At 43.7% G+C, this 17992-nt stretch overlaps 1 protein-coding gene across 9 annotated transcripts in view; it reads left to right on the top strand.

Annotated features, from left to right (window-relative positions):
• DGKZ (diacylglycerol kinase zeta) overlaps positions 1-17992 on the top strand; it is a 207778-nt gene that overhangs the window by 128910 nt on the left and 60876 nt on the right. For all 9 annotated transcript variants that reach the window (XR_012219693.1, XR_012219691.1, XR_012219692.1 and 6 more), the window contains 2 exons: positions 7152-7257; positions 14712-14807. Coding sequence is in view for 6 of the 9 variants with exons in the window: in XM_073541684.1 (XP_073397785.1) it covers positions 7152-7257; positions 14712-14807 (202 nt within the window). In the remaining 3 variants the exon portion in view is untranslated. The remainder of the gene's footprint in view (positions 1-7151; positions 7258-14711; positions 14808-17992) is intronic.

Below are 17992 nucleotides of genomic sequence, written 5' to 3'. Positions count from 1 at the left end.
TCGCTGGCTACGGCCATGATTCACACACAGCGTTTTTGCGGATCTGTTTTTTTGCAGTAAAATGCAGTGACTCTGGGCATCCCAGCAAAGTCAATGGGTTTCAAGATAGGACATTCAGACACATTGTTTTGTGAGGATCCGTTTTTGGGCTGAATGAGCATGTCAGTTTGTGCGGCGTTTTTCTAATCTGCTTTTGCTATTGAATACATCTATGAGCTCAAAAACCTTTCAGGAAATGCGGTTTTTTAAAAAGCTGATCGGCTTTTGCAGCTGAAAAACGTATCCTCAAAAAACACAGCAAAAACGCTGTGTGTGAATGTAGCCTTAGATCAGGAATAGAACAGCCATTTATAGGACATTTCATAACTTTCCCAAATTCCTATGAAAAAATATTCAGCACATTCTGCATTGAACTACTGTACCCAATTTATTATATATTTTAGGAGTCGGTCCATTTTATACCGACTCCACCAAAATGAGCTACAACTCCGACTCCACAGCCCTGATACTCACATTCATTTTCTATGGGATGGGCGAGCTCTGTACTGTACTCGGCAATCTTCATTCCTATAGACAGTATAAGGAGCAGAGCTGGTCATGCGTTTCATACTCCCATTCATTGTCTATGGGATGGGCGAGCTCTGTACTGTACTTGGCAATCTTCAGTCCTATAGGCAGTGAAAGGCGTAGAGCTCCCATTCATTGTCTATGGGATGGGCGAGCTCTGTACTGTACTTGGCAATCTTCAGTCCTATAGGCAGTGAAAGGAGCAGAGCTGGTCATGCGTTTCATACTCCCATTCATTGTCTATGGGATGGGCGAGCTTTGTACTGTACTTGGCAATCTTCAGTCCTATAGACAGTGAAAGGCGTAGAGCTCCCATTCATTGTCTATGGGATGGGCGAGCTTTGTACTGTACTCGGCAATCTTCAGTCCTATTGACAGTGAATAGAGCATAACTGCACATGTGCGGCAAATACCTCTTTCTGTAAAAAAAAATAAACAAAAAGAAAACCAATCTTTGCTATAAGGTGTATGAAGAAATCACTTTGCTCATAAGCAGCCCTGTATATATATCAATTATATCTCTGGAGAAATTCTTGGGAGGTTACTACAGTTTTAGAGCCCCATTTTTGAGATCAGGGGGGATCCCAGTATCTGTCCTCTAGACAGATGACAACTTGCCTACTTTGGAATAACTTAATCGACCATATGACTATACTAGATAATTGCTGTAATGTAGAAGCAGTCAGCAGTGGCTGTTGATGGGTCCTGTCCAGACTACAGGCCACCATAAACAGCAGCCTGTAGTCTGTCACTGGGTTTACAGGCCAATAATAGAAATTATACTCTGTTTTTGTGTTCATTGTATGAAAGGGCGTGATTGCAGCAGATAATAAGACCCATATCTCCGGAATAGTGTGGCAGATTTTAAGGCAAAAAACTGAATATTTGGGAGCAGCAGGAACCAAAATAGGACTAAAAAAGAACCATTTTGACCTCCTTTAAGAGTCACCTGGACTGGCTGATTTTCTGCTACCCTTTCTTGCCAAAAGTTCCAGTTTTAATGATTCATTCTCAAATAGAACAATATGTGGCAGCGCTTATGTAAATTTTCATTAAAGGGTTATTACAACTTTCCTGTTCAAAACGTAAAAGGGCTTAAATGTTCTTTGAGTTGGGATACAGATACTGTGGGGAAAATAAGTATTTGATCCACTGCTGATTTTTCAAGTTTTCCCCCCTACAAAGAATGGAGAGGTGTGTAATTTTTATCGTAGGTACACTTCACCTGTGAGAGACAGAAGGTGATTTATTTTACATAGTTATTTTGCAGGAACTACGGTAAGTATTTTATACAATGGAAAATCAGAACTTACTTTTTGGTGCAGAAACCTTTGATTGCAGTTACAGAGGTCAGACGTTTCCTGTAGTTCTTGATCAGGTTTGTACACACTGCAGCAGGGATTTTGGCCCCCTCCCCCCCATACAGATCTTCTCCGGTCCTTCAGTTTTCGGGGCTGTTGCTAGACAACGTTAAGTTTCAGCTCCCTCCAAAGATTTTCTATTGGGTTCAGGTCTGTAGACTGAGTCAGTCACTCCAGGTCCTTTGAAATGTTTCTTATGGAGCCACTCCTTAGTTGCCTTGGCTGTGGGTTTCGGGTGATTGTCATGCTGGAAGACCCAGCCACGACTCATCTTCAGTGCTCTTACTTTACTGAGGGAAGGAGGTTGTTGGCCAAAATTTGCGATACATGACCCCATCCATCTTCTGTTCAATACGGTGCAGTTGTCCTGTCCAATTTGCAGAAAAGCACACACAAAGTATGTTTCCCCCACTATGCTTCACGCTTGGGATGGTGTTCTTGGGGGTTGTACTCATCGTTCATCTTCCTCCAAACAGGGCGAGTGGAGTTGATACCAAAAAGTTCTATTTTGGTCTCCTCTGACCACATGACCTTCTCCCATGCCTTGTCTGGATCATCCGGATGGTCATTGGTGAACTTCAAATGGACCTAGACATGTGCTGGCGTGAGCAGGGGGACCTTGTGTGCCCTGCAGGATTTTAATCCTTGACTGTGTGGTGTGTTACTAACAGTAATGTCTGATTCCTGACCTTTCTCATCATCCTTACTAGTGATGTGCGAGTATACTCGTTGCTCGGATTTTCCCGAGCATGCTTGGGTGTCCTCCGAGTATTTTGGCGTGCTCGGAGATTTAGTTTTCGTTGCCTCAGCCTAATGATTTGTGGCTGCTAGCCAGCCTGAATACATGTTGAGATTCCCTAACAAACAGGCATTCCTCACATGTATTCAGCCTGTCCAGCAGTCGCAAATAATGCAGCTGCGTCGACAGGAACTAAATCTCCGAGCACGACAAAATACTCGGAGGTCACCCGAGCATGCTTGGAAAAACCTGAGCAACGAGTATACAAGCTTATCACTAAACCTTACCCCACGGGGCGAGATCTTGCATGGAGCCCCAGACCGAGGAAGATTGACAGTATTCTTGTGTTACTATAATTGTGTCAACAGTTCCTGTCTTCTCACCAAGCTTCTTGCCTATTGTCCTGTAGCCCATCCCAGCCTTGTGCAGGTCTACAATTTTGTCCCTGGTGTCCTTAGACAACTCTTTGGTCTTGGCCATGGTGGAGTGGTTGGAGTGTGATTGTGTGGACAGGTGTCTTTTATACAGGTAATGAGGTCAGACAGATGCAATTAATACAGGTAATGAGTGCAGAGTAGGAGGCTTCTTACAGAAAAACTAACAGGTCTGTGAGGCAGAATTCTTGCTGGTTGGTCGGTGATCAACTGCTTATTTCATGCAATAAAATGCAAACTAATTATGTATAAATCATACATGAAGTGTACCTACGATAAAAATTACAGACCCTCCGTTCTTTGCAAAATCGGCAGTGGATGAAATACTTATGAACGTTCTCATTGGCGGTATTTCAAGGGGCCATTTAGTTAGCGCCATTGTACCCACTAGTTACAAGGTCGGACACTAGTGAGGGCCAGTTGTGGCTTTCTAACCGCCCGTCCACTGAGCTGAAAGCCATATTGGCCCCGGACTCCTCAGTAATGGCGGATCAGTGCACGGGATGATCACCGTTATATAAGGCATCGGTTGTGCGAGAGGTGATACAACCCCTTTAAAGGAAGCGCGATGTGTTCCCCTCTGGGTTCCCGCTCGGGGAGCGCCCGGGATTTGTGTATACAGAGCATTCATATTGGGGTTTGGCATTTTCTCCACTCAACCTTTAGCTTTGTTTGGCCCGCTCCTATCTTTAGAAAGTGATATTTGAGCGTGTTTCCCCCCCGCCGCCATGTATAACTCAAGGGAGGGATTGGCGCTTTGTTTATTTTGGCTTTAGGACGTGTTCTGCGCTGGCAGCATTAATGGGCACCTGTGTAATATCTCGTACAGAAGCAGGAATGTTCCACCCTGACACCCGCGCTCTGTACAAGATACCAAGGTGTCCCTTCAGGGAAGGCATTGTATAAATGTCATTGAATGGTGAAAATGTCCACAAGTAATCGGGCCTAGTCCATCAAAATGGTGAATTTGGTTTGGCTGCCCATAGCAACCAATCACAGAGCAGCGCTCGTGTTTCCAGAGCAGTTTTAAAAATGAAAGCTCAGCTCTGATTGGTTGCTTTTGGCAATACCACTTGTGCTTTTTACTGCCCTATGTGTGGCCTGACTTTCATCTCAGATGAGGATTAAAACGTCTTCCCAGACTTGGGCTGTGTGCACACGCTGCGGATTCTGCTGCGGTTTTTGCTGCGGTGTACAGTACCATAGTAACCAATCAGAGCTCTGCTTTAATTTTTTTAGACTGCTCTGGCAAAATTAAAACTACGCTAGGAGTAACAGAGATATGTTATTTTTTGGGGGGACTGTTAACGATAAATTAGGCCTAAAAATGAAAGCTGTATGTCAGAGAGACGAGAATCAGGGCAAGTGATATAGAAAGCACAAGTCATATTGCCCTTAGCAACCAACCAGCACTCATGTGACATTTCACATAGCAACCAATCACAGCACAGTTTTCATTTTACCAGAGCAGTATTTAAACTGAAAGCTGAGCTCTGATTGGTTGCTATGGGAAACACCATTTTTTTGAGGCCTAGTGGCAGGCAAGAATATAGATAATGAAGAATATGGCGGAAGTTTCTTTATATGGAGACAATTAGATTGGCTTCGTGTAAGAGTTATCAATATCTTTGTAAATTTATATATATTTTGCTTGGGTTCCCATTTTTTATTTCTCTTATCGGGGCCTGATCCTGATGGTGAAGGGGATGCAGCATTGTTTTTGCTTCGCACAGACCCCGCTGAGGAAGTATGAAAGCAATGACTTGTCCTTACATTGATGGAAAGGGGTTTTCAGGCTCCTTGAGTAAAGTATTACCAACATACAGTTAGGTCCATATATATTTGGACAGACAACATTTTTCTAACTTTGGTTCTAGACATTACCACAATGAATTTTAAACAAAACAATTCAGATGCAGTTGAAGTTCAGACTTTCAGCTTTCATTTGAGGGTATCCACATTAAAATTGGATGAAGGGTTTAGGAGTTTCAGCTCCTTAACATGTGCCACCCTGTTTTTAAAGGGACCAAAAGTAATTGGACAATTGACTCCAAGGCTATTTCATGGACAGGTGTGGGCAATCCCTTCGTTAGGTCATTCTCAATTAAGCAGATAAAAGGCCTGGAGTTGATCTGAGGTGTGGTGCTTGCATTTGGAAGGTTTTGCTGTGAAGGAAACATGTGCGGTCAAAGGAGCTCTCCATGCAGGTGAAACAAGCCATCCTTAAGCTGCAAAAACAGAAAAAAACCCATCCGAGAAATTGCTACAACATTAGGAGTGGCAAAATCTACAGTTTGGTGCATCCTGAAAAAGAAAGCAAGCACTGGTGAACTCATCAATGCAAAAAGACCCGGGCGCCCACGGAAGACAACAGTGGTGGATGATCGCAGAATAGTCTCCATGGTGAAGAGAAACCCCTTCACAACAGCCAACCAAGTGACCAACACTCTCCAGGAGGCAGGCGTATCAATATCCAAATCTACCATAGAGAGAAGACTGCATGAAAGTAAATACAGAGGGTTCACTGCACAGTGCAAGCCACTCATAAGCATCAAGAATCACAAGGCTAGACTGGACTTTGCTAAAAAACATCTAAAAAAGCCAGCACAGTTCTGGAAGAACATTCTATGGACAGATGAAACCAAGATCAACCTCTACCAGAATGATGGAAAGAGAAAAGTATGGCGAAGGCGTGGTACAGCTCATGATCCAAAGCATACCACACCATCTGTAAAACACGGTGGAGGCAGTGTGATGGCTTGGGCATGCATGGCTGCCAGTGGCACTGGGTCACTAGTGTTTATTGATGATGTGACACAGGACAGAAGCAGCCGAATGAATTCTGAGGTATTCAGAGCCATACTGTGTGCTCAGATCCAGCCAAATGCAGCCAAACTGGTCGGCGTTTCATACTACAGATGGACAATGACCCAAAACATAAAGCCAAAGCAACTCAGGAGTTTATTAAAGCAAAGAAGTGGAATATTCTTGAATGGCCAAGTCAGTCACCTGATCACAACCCAATTGAGCATGCATTTCACTTGTTAAAGACTAAACTTCAGACAGAAAGGCCCACAAACAAACAGCAACTGAAAACCACCGCAGTGAAGGCCTGGCAGAGCATCAAAAAGGAGGAAACACATCGTCTGGTGATGTCCATGAGCTCAAGACTTAAGGCAGTCATTGCCAACAGAGGGTTTTCAACCAAGTACTAGAAATGAACGTTTTATTTACAATTATTTAATCTGTCCAATTACTTTTGGTCCCTTTAAAAACAGGGTGGCACATGTTAAGGAGCTGAAACTCCTAAACCCTTCATCCAATGTTAATGTGGATACCCTCAAATGAAAGCTGAAAGTCTGAACTTCAACTGCATCTGAACTGTTTTGTTTAAAATTCATTGTGGTAATGTCTAGAACCAAAATTAGAAAAATGTTGTCTCTGTCCAAATATATATGGACCTAACTGTAACTTACATTATGGCTTCTTTGGCTATGACTTGTGTGACATGGCAAGAGATAGCCCTATGGCAGTGCTACGTCTCCGCATCATATAAATGAAGATGGTCCCGTGTTGCTGTTTGCAACAAGACTGCATTCACTGTCTTTACAGCGCTATGTGGCATCGCCGCCTTTGGTCGCACGGCGTGTGTAGCAGCCAAAGGTGTAGTGGTAAGTCCACCTGATGTGTGACCCCATCTCTGCAGTCAGAGCGGGGTCTATAGCACTTCAGCCCAGAGGCCCTCAGGACCAAATTTGAGGCTTCTGAAGTCTGTCCTGATGGCCACATCTGATGAACCACGTGTATATTTCCGATCCTTCATGGCCTGTAGTATCTAATAAATATGTGAAGTCTTAATGGGTCAGCCATGTTTTTGGGATCACCAGGCATCTTGTAATTCTGCCATTGAGATAACTCATTTGAGTGTTAGCCTCATGGCCACTTTTGCCCAGCGGAGATCTCCCGTCTGGTCATTAGACCGTGTAGTCCACGTGAGTCGGTCGTTTATTGTCGCTTACACAATCTCAGATGCGTCTTTATGTTTTGCAGAAAAGCTATTGCCAAATCTGGAGCCCAGCATCTCACACCGTCCTCGTCGTCCAGCGTGGTGCACATCGACTCGGAAACACAAATCCGCAGTACCGTGGACTGGACTGTGAGTATCCGCCATTATGTTCCCAACCTATGGCCATACTGCAATCATATACCATCACGTGAGTCCAGAATGCCAGAACCCCCACTATTTCTGGGTTGTAATGACAGTATAGTGTTCGATTCGGAGCATCCACCGCACACTGACGTTACCGGGAGCCGCAGTACAGCACCGTTCACTTGCATAGTGGATGGCTGGGGTCCGCTGCCGTGTAGGGAAAAACAGGCTGCAGCCCCTTCAAGCTCATGGATTGGTGGGAGTCTCAGAAGTCAAACCCACATCAAAGTTATGGTAGATGTCATCACTTTGAGTCATTGCGAACCTTTAACAACCTGTGACATACAGTATATTCTCTTCACAGACGGGGGGCCTTTTATATGGTGCCGGCTCCAGGGTTTAGGCTGTGTGCACACCGTGCGGATTCTGCTGCGGATCCGCAGCGGTTTTGGCCCTGCGGGTCCGCTGCAGATTTAGGTGCGTTGTACAGTACCATTGTTTGCAATGGTAAACTTAAAAACGCTGTGCACATGCTGCGGATTTTTCCGCGGGTTACAATCCGCAGCATGTCAATTCTTTGTGCGGATTCCGCTGCGGTTTCACACCTTCTCCATTATGAGGTGTGAAACCGCAGGGCAAAACCGCAGGGTAATCCGCAGATAAACCTGCGGATTTTTCAGCAAAATCCGCACAACCTAAAAACTCCATGTGCACATACCCTTAGTTGAGCCAACACCCAACTCTAGCTGGACCAGAACTAGCTTCCATTATTCCCGTTTAACTATTTAGATGCTGCTGTCAATCTCTTAAGCCCCATTTAATGAAATAGTTTCCAATTTGTGGCAGGCCCATCAGCTGTGCGTCCCTTGACACAATTTCCGGGTGCTGATACTTTATCATGGCAGACGAGATCCATTTGACATGTACACCCCCCATTGCTGCCATCTTGGTACACCTATGAACCTCTGTCCACATAGGAGGTCATTATTTTGGATATTGCTGCAGTATATTTATGCTACAATACTGAAGTATAGTAGTATATAGTCCAGACGATCAAGGTTTAAGAAAGGTAAAGATAAGTGTAAGAAATAAGTAAATGCAATTCTAAGTATATTTGGAATTCCTGCCTGTGTAAAAGTTGGATGTTTGAAAACATAAAATTATTTAACACATAATCTAAATACGTAAAACAAAAAGTAATCAAAAGGCCGAGGAAGGAAAAAGATGAGTACAAAAATGAAAAATTATCCTGGTCTCTAGGTGATTAAATAAACACTTGTACATTTTCCAACCACATTAGGCATAACAGGAAAAATGTGTGTACAATGTTCAGCCACTTGTATTTTTTATAATTGTAAAAAATAGTAATGTAAAACTCTCCTTGCCACTCCTCCGTTGTTCCCATACCTTGAATTCCTGCCTCATCTAGACAGAGATACCTCTGCAGCCAATCATTGGCTGCAGTGGTGATCAATTCAAAGCAGGAAATGCTGGGATCGTCCAGGCCGTGGGGATTGGGTTTAGTGCTATTAGTTTTACACGTTGGGTTTAGTGCTATTAGTTTTACACGTTTTAATTATTGATTCACATTCACTGGCACTGGACGAGGGAAAGATGACATGGAGCAGTATATTATTATTATTATTATTATTTATTGTTAATATAATAATAATAATAATAATAATAGTATATACCGTATATATATATTTTTTTAATAATGTGCAGGTATTTTTAACATCCACAATTGAAAATATTTCTTATTCGGTTGTTTCCTTTTAGTTCTGGTTTGATCTCGTTTTGATTGTTATCTTGTCCCCCTGGAACGGTTCACACGGTCCATCCTTCCTCCATGAGTTCGGTTGCGTGGCTTCTGCTGGACACTAATCTTTTGGCTGCTGGTAGACAATCCCGGACTTTGTGTTTTCCCCACCAGTACTGCGCTGTTATTTTATCCCTTCCTCTCTGGGGACCGTTGCTCTACGGCTTTTGTCATAACCCTGAGTGTTTGGCTGGTGGTGGGCTTCTCCTTGGCATGATTTTCCTTCCTTATCAGACCAGTGGCTCGATTTGTATGGCCCAGGTTGCCAGGCGGTAACGTTTATCTCCAGACGTCTTCAGGTTGTGGTTTCCTGTGGCGTTTGCTGTTACTCCTATTTCCTGTTTGTATTTTGGCCATAGTTTTATTATAAGTTTACACGGTCCCATGTTGGCTGTTCTAACAAAGGAAGAAAAGAGATTTTAATATTCAATTTTTTTATTCCAATTCTTTAATGTCAAGTAGTTAGTCTCTTGCTTTCTTAATGGTTTCCTTCTCTGGTTCCAGTTATAATTAAGAATACTTCCTCTTAGATTGTTTTCTGCAGTTTATAGGTAGCCAGTGATTTAAGAAGGGGGTATAGGAACTGTGGTTATTGGCCCTGTAATAATGCTAATCTTTAACAGATTACGCTATAACACTCCAGAGCTTAACTCATTATCCTTTCAGATAGGTCACACTGTACATATATTAAATTGCTTATCCTGTACTGATCCTGAGTTACATCCTGTATTATACTCCAGAGCTGCACTCACTATTCTGCTGGTGCAGTCACTGTGTACATACATTACTGATCCTGAGTTACATCCTGTATTCTACCCCAGAGCTGCACTCACTATTCTGCTGGTGCAGTCACTGTGTACATACATTTTATATTACTGATCCCGAGTTACATCCTGTATTATACCCCAGAGCTGCACTCACTATTCTGCTGGTGGAGTCACTGTGTACATACATTAATTACTGATCCCGAGTTACATCCTGTATTATACCCCAGAGCTGCACTCACTATTCTGCTGGTGCAGTTACTGTGTACATACATTACATTACTGATCCTGAGTTACCTCCTGTATTATACTCCAGAGCTGCACTCACTATTCTGCTGGTGCAGTCACTGTGTACTTACATTACTGATCCTGAGTTGCATCCTGTATTATACTCCAGAGCTGCACTCACTGTTCTGCTGGTGCAGTCACTGTGCACATACATTACATTACTGATCCTGAGTTACCTCCTGTATTATACTTCAGAGCTGCACTCACTATTCTGCTGGTGCAGTCACTACATTACATTACTGATCCTGAGTTACCTCCTGTATTATACCCCAGAGCTGCACTCACTATTCTGCTGGTGCAGTCACTGTGTACATACATTACATTACTGATCCTGAGTTACCTCCTGTATTATAACCCAGAGCTGCACTCACTATTCTGCTGGTGCAGTCACTGTGTACATACATTACATTACTAATCCTGAGTTACACCCTGTATTATACCCCAGAGCTGCACTCACTATTCTGCTGGTGCAGTCACTGTGTACATACATTATATTACTGATCCCGAGTTACATCCTGTATTATACCCCAGAGCTACACTCACTATTCTGCTGGTGTAGTCACTGTGTACATACATTACATTACTGATCCCGAGTTACATCCTGTATTATACCCCAGATCTGCACTCACTATTCTGCTGGTGTAGTCACTGTGTACATACATTACATTACTGATCCCGAGTTACATCCTGTATTATACCCCAGAGCTGCACTCACTATTCTGCTGGTGCAGTTACTGTGTACATACATTACATTACTGATCCTGAGTTACCTCCTGTATTATACTCCAGAGCTGCACTCACTGTTCTGCTGGTGCAGTCACTGTGCACATACATTACATTACTGAACCTGAGTTACCTCCTGTATTATACTTCAGAGCTGCACTCACTATTCTGCTGGTGCAGTCACTACATTACATTACTGATCCTGAGTTACCTCCTGTATTATACCCCAGAGCTGCACTCACTATTCTGCTGGTGCAGTCACAGTGTACATACATTACTGATCCTGAGTTACCTCCTGTATTATACCCCAGAGCTGCACTCACTATTCTGCTGGTGCAGTCACTGTGTACGTACATTACATTACTGATCCTGAGTTACATCCTGTATTATACCCTAGAGCTGCACTCACTATTCTGCTGGTGCAGTCACTGTGTACATACATTACATTACTGATCCTGAGTTACATCCTGTATTATACTCCAGAGCTGCACTCACTATTCTGCTGGTGCAGTCACTGTGTACATACATTGCATTACTGATCCTGAGTTACTTCCTGTATTATACCCCAGAGCTGCACTCACTATTCTGCTGGTGCAGTCACTGTGTACATACATTACATTACTGATCCTGAGTTACATCCTGTATTATACTCCAGAGCTGCACTCACTATTCTGCTGGTGCAGTCACTGTGTACATACATTGCATTACTGATCCTGAGTTACTTCCTGTATTATACCCCAGAGCTGCACTCACTATTCTGCTGGTGCAATCACTGTGTACATACATTACATTACTGATCCTGAGTTACATCCTGTATTATACCCTAGAGCTGCACTCACTATTCTGCTGGTGCAGTCACTGTGTACATACATTGCATTACTGATCCTGAGTTACTTCCTGTATTATACCCCAGAGCTGCACTCACTATTCTACTGGTGCAGTCACTGTGTACATACATTACTGATCCTGAGTTACCTCCTGTATTATACCCCAGAGCTGCACTCACTATTCTGCTGGTGCAGTCACTGTGTACATACATTGCATTACTGATCCTGAGTTACTTCCTGTGTCACTGTGTACATACATTGCATTACTGATCCTGAGTTCTTCCTGTATTATACCCCAGAGCTGCACTCACTATTCTGCTGGTGCAATCACTGTGTACATACATTACATTACTGATCCTGAGTTACATCCTGTATTATACTCCAGAGCTGCACTCACTATTCTGCTGGTGCAGTCACTGTGTACATACATTACTGATCCTGAGTTACATCCTGTATTATACTCCAGAGCTGCACTCACTATTCTGCTGGTGCAGTCACTGTGTACATACATTACATTACTGATCCTGAGTTATATCCTGTATTATACCCCAGAGCTGCACTCCCTATTCTGCTGGTGCAGTCACTGTGTACGTACATTACATTACTGATCCTGAGTTACCTCCTGCATTATACTCCAGAGCTGTACTCACTATTCTGCTGGTGCAGTCACTGTGTACGTACATTACATTACTGATCCTGAGTTACCTCCTGTATTATACCCCAGAGCTGCACTCACTATTCTGCTGGTGCAGACACTGTGTACATACATTACATTACTGATCCTGAGTTACCTCCTGTATTATACCCCAGAGCTGCACTCACTATTCTGCTGGTGCAGACACTGTGTACATACATTACATTACTGATCCTTAGTTACCTCCTGTATTATACTCCAGAGCTGCACTCACTATTCTGCTGGTGCAATCACTGTGTACATACATTACATTACTGATCCTGAGTTACATCCTGTATTATACTCCAGAGCTGCACTCACTATTCTGCTGGTGCAGTCACTGTGTACATACATTGCATTACTGATCCTGAGTTACTTCCTGTATTATACCCCAGAGCTGCACTCACTATTCTGCTGGTGCAGTCACTGTGTACATACATTACATTACTGATCCTGAGTTACATCCTGTATTATACTCCAGAGCTGCACTCACTATTCTGCCGGTGCAGTCACTGTGTACATACATTGCATTACTGATCCTGAGTTACTTCCTGTATTATACCCCAGAGCTGCACTCACTATTCTGCTGGTGCAATCACTGTGTACATACATTACATTACTGATCCTGAGTTACATCCTGTATTATACCCTAGAGCTGCACTCACTATTCTGCTGGTGCAGTCACTGTGTACATACATTGCATTACTGATCCTGAGTTACTTCCTGTATTATACCCCAGAGCTGCACTCACTATTCTACTGGTGCAGTCACTGTGTACATACATTACTGATCCTGAGTTACCTCCTGTATTATACCCCAGAGCTGCACTCACTATTCTGCTGGTGCAGTCACTGTGTACATACATTGCATTACTGATCCTGAGTTACTTCCTGTGTCACTGTGTACATACATTGCGTTACTGATCCTGAGTTCTTCCTGTATTATACCCCAGAGCTGCACTCACTATTCTGCTGGTGCAATCACTGTGTACATACATTACATTACTGATCCTGAGTTACATCCTGTATTATACTCCAGAGCTGCACTCACTATTCTGCTGGTGCAGTCACTGTGTACATACATTACTGATCCTGAGTTACATCCTGTATTATACTCCAGAGCTGCACTCACTATTCTGCTGGTGCAGTCACTGTGTACATACATTACATTACTGATCCTGAGTTATATCCTGTATTATACCCCAGAGCTGCACTCCCTATTCTGCTGGTGCAGTCACTGTGTACGTACATTACATTACTGATCCTGAGTTACCTCCTGCATTATACTCCAGAGCTGTACTCACTATTCTGCTGGTGCAGTCACTGTGTACGTACATTACATTACTGATCCTGAGTTACCTCCTGTATTATACCCCAGAGCTGCACTCACTATTCTGCTGGTGCAGACACTGTGTACATACATTACATTACTGATCCTTAGTTACCTCCTGTATTATACTCCAGAGCTGCACTCACTATTCTGCTGGTGCAGTCACTGTGTACATACATTACATTACTGATCCTGAGTTACATCCTGTATTATACCCCAGAGCTGCGCTCACTATTCTGCTGGTGCAGACACAGTGTACATACATTACATTACTGATCCTGAGTTACATCCTGTATTATACCCCAGAGCTGCACTCACTATTCTGCTGGTGCAGTCACTGTGTACATACATTACATTACTGATCCTGAGTTACATCCTGTATTATACCCCAGAGCTGCGCTCACTATTCTGCTGGTGCAGTCACTGTGTACATACATTACTGATCCTGAGTTACATCCTGTATTATACCCCAGAGCTGCGCTCACTATTCTGCTGGTGCAGTCACTGTGTACATACATTACATTACTGATCCTGAGTTACCTCCTGTATTATACCCCAGAGCTGCACTCACTATTCTGCTGGTGCAGTCACTGTGTACATACATTACATTACTGATCCTGAGTTACATCCTGTATTATACCCCAGAGCTGCGCTCACTATTCTGCTGGTGCAGTCACTGTGTACATACATTACTGATCCTGAGTTACATCCTGTATTATACCCCAGAGCTGCGCTCACTATTCTGCTGGTGCAGTCACTGTGTACATACATTACATTACTGATCCTGAGTTACATCCTGTATTATACCCCAGAGCTGCACTCACTATTCTGCTGGTGCAGACACTGTGTACGTATATTACTTACTTTCCTCTCATGAGATGTAGCTTACATTTCCATCTGAGTGTCCCCATTTTTGTCAGTAGGGTGTGCCTTTGTTAGGTGACCCTGGTCCCAATTGGTCCTCATTACCGGTAGAGACGATTGATATTGGTGATTATTGCCTGGAAGTAATTTAATGATCTCTTCTCTCGTTACAGGAGGCGGCTTTGTACGGCGATCACCTCTGGTTTGAGACCAGTGTGTCTGGAGATTTCTGTTATGTTGGTGAACAATATTGTACGGCTAAAATCCAGGTATGTGCACTACGGGGGGCACTTGCTCAGATGCGGGGGGCACTTGCTCAGATGCGGGGGGCACTTGCTCAGATGCGGGGGGCTCTTACTCAGATGCGGGGGGCACTTGCTCAGATGCGGGGGGCACTTAGGTTGTGGAAACTGAATTGGGAAGGCATTGTTATTGCTATGATACTGGTCTTCTGATTAGTGACTCCAGCTCATTTATTGTGTGTCTAATGGATTCAGTGTTCTGCCTGTCAGATGATGTCAGGTGTTAATAAGGTTACTCATTTTTTTTTTCCTGCCCAAGTGCTTTACACTGCAGTTCAGCTTTTTTTTTCATATTGCCAGCTGTGCCTACACATAATTTACTCAGCCCAACACCTCGAGTCTGTATACTTTGCAGTGGCCTTTTTCATTCTCGTTTAAATAAAAAGATCCTGTACTGGATCATTTTATTTACATTTTTGCCATCCCAAAAGGGATCCAAAACCGTACACATCTGCTGTCAGTGTGAGCAGAGCCTCAGACTGCCCGCTTCACCCCGTAGACGCAGGTCCCGGCTGAGTGGCTCTGAACTAATGTGATAGATTTAAACCGTCTGAATCCATTTTAGAGAATTCTCTTACACGGATTGTTCTATTACACGGGTTCACGCTCCGGTTAATTCTGTGTTTACCGATAGGTGCATTTAGTCGTAGAACAAGAGTCTGTGTTAAAAGCCATTTATGGTGAGTCCGGCCTCCTTGAAGAGCTCGGTGTATATTGTAGACACTTGTAAATTATCCTTCTGTGCAGGCAGCGATCTCCGGGATCAGTGATCGTCGGCGTCATAGCCATACAATAAAAATACAGTGTGCAATACCGCCATATTCGTGTACATTGTCAGGTTTATCAGCCCGTGTTCCACTCTGACGTGCTCTTATTTACATTGCCCATATACCGCTGTGTCAGCACAGAGGTCACGCTTCCCGGGAGTCACTTACCACTGGTCACCTTTCTGTAATGAGAGAGCGACAGTCTGCAGTCAGGGTTCATCCCTCCCACTGTGGAGTCTATTTTGGCCCATGCTCCACGGGAAGCCTTTTTGATATTTTTTTCTGTTTGCACAATTGTGTCAGTGGAGAAGTGCAGAACTGAGTTTGTCATTGAGCTGCCTCAATGCATGAATGAACGAATGGAACTAGATGGACGGAACACACGGATGGATGGGTGGGATGGATGGAACAGATGGATGGATGATGGGGTGGATGGAACACACGGATTGATGGTGGGGTGGATGGAACAGATGGATGGATGATGGGGTGGATGGAACACACGGATTGATGGTGGGGTGGATGGAACAGATGGATGGATGATGGGGTGGATGGAACACACGGATTGATGGTGGGGTGGATGGATGATGGGGTGAATGGAACACACGGATTGGTGGGGTGGATGGAACAGATGGATGATGGGGTGGATGGAACACACGGATTGATGGTGGGGTGGATGGAACAGATGGATGGATGATGCTGTGGTTGTATGGTGGGTGGGATGCATGGATGAATTGATGATTAGATTGGATGGATGATAAGATTGGATGGATGGGTAGAATGGATGGATGGTTAGAATGGATGGATGGGTAGAATGGATGGATGGGTTGGATGGATGGGTAGGATGGATGGGTAGAATGGATGGATGATTAGATTGGATGGATGGGTAGAATGGATGAATGATTGGATGGGTAGAATGAATGAATGATTGGATGGATGACTAGATTGGATGGATGGGAAGAATGGATGTCTAAATTGGATGGATGGGTAGAATGGATGGATGGTTAGAATGGATGTTTGGATGGATGGGTAGAATGGAAGAATGATTAGATGGATGATTAGATTGGATGGGAAGAATGGATGGATGGTTAGAATGGAAGAATGATTAGATTGGATGGATGGGTAGAATGGATGGATGATTAGATTGGTTGGATTGGATGGATGGGAAGAATGGATGGTTAGAATGGAAGAATGATTAGATTGGATGGATGGGTAGAATGGATGTTTAGATTGGATGGGTAGATTGGATGGATAATTAGATTGGATTGGAAGAATGGATGGTTGTTAGAATGGAAGAATGATTAGATTGAACGGATGGGTAGAATGGATGGATGGTTGGATTAGATGGATGGGAAGAATGATTGGATGGATGGGTAGAATGAATGTCTAGACTGGATGGGTAGATTGGATGGATAATTAGATTGGATTGGAAGAATGGATGGTTAGAATGGAAGAATGATTAGATTGGATGGGTAGGATGGATGATTAGATTGAACGGATGGGTAGAATGGATGGATGATTAGATTGGTTGGATTGGATGGATGGGAAGAATGATTAGATTGGATGGATGGGTAGAATGAATGTCTAGACTGGATGGGTAGATTGGATGGATGGGTAGAATGGATGGTAGAATAGAAAGATGGGTAATATAATAGGTGTGTCTACCTACCTGTCTGTCTGTCTGACTGCCTGTCTATTCATCCATCCATCCCATCTCTATCACTGTTTGTCCTAAACATAGGTAAATATATATATAAATCTGAATTTTGCTGTTATTACAATAATTGCAGATGGCATTAGGCTTCACTTTGTGCTGCAGCAGAACATAGAGTGCCCCTTACAATCGTGTCCTGTGCATGTGAAGTGGTCTGTGCCCGGTACTGTAGAGGGCATGTAGTGTCAGCCGTGCTGGAAGCGGCCACTTCACGATAATGACTGTGCCTGATGGGGGAAACGCACATCCCTTCTGCCCACACAGAAAGCTTCTTCCTTCAATTATCTCTTGTGCCTTCTGTTCATCTGAGACATAGAATTGAGATGTCTGTGCTGGTCCCAGTTACGTCTATGGAAGCTATGAAGCTGGGTCTAACAAGCCTCTCGCGTGTATCCAGAGATCTGCCCTCCTGTGACCAGCACACCGAACTGTTTCAGCAGAAATCTGCAGTGATGTCCACCCATAACACAAGCAGATTTTGGTGCGGATTTTAACACTTTCTGCTTCCTGGGGGGCGGCGCGCACTTTACTGACCATTCACTCCATCGCTTCTAAGCACTGCAGATGTTTGGCCACTGCGGGGAGATCGCTGAAGTGGTCGGACACTAGGCCACGAGCCGTAAAGAATAATAAAAGGAAAATGTTATCTGGAGAACGGTGCATAATTTTAGTAA

Source organism: Dendrobates tinctorius, unplaced genomic scaffold (assembly GCF_039654945.1).
Source record: "Dendrobates tinctorius isolate UK_male_01 unplaced genomic scaffold, ASM3965494v1 ptg000124l, whole genome shotgun sequence".
Lineage (NCBI taxonomy): Eukaryota > Metazoa > Chordata > Amphibia > Anura > Dendrobatidae > Dendrobates > Dendrobates tinctorius.
Note: the sequence above shows the minus strand (reverse complement) of the source record. Positions and strands in the feature narration are given on the sequence as shown.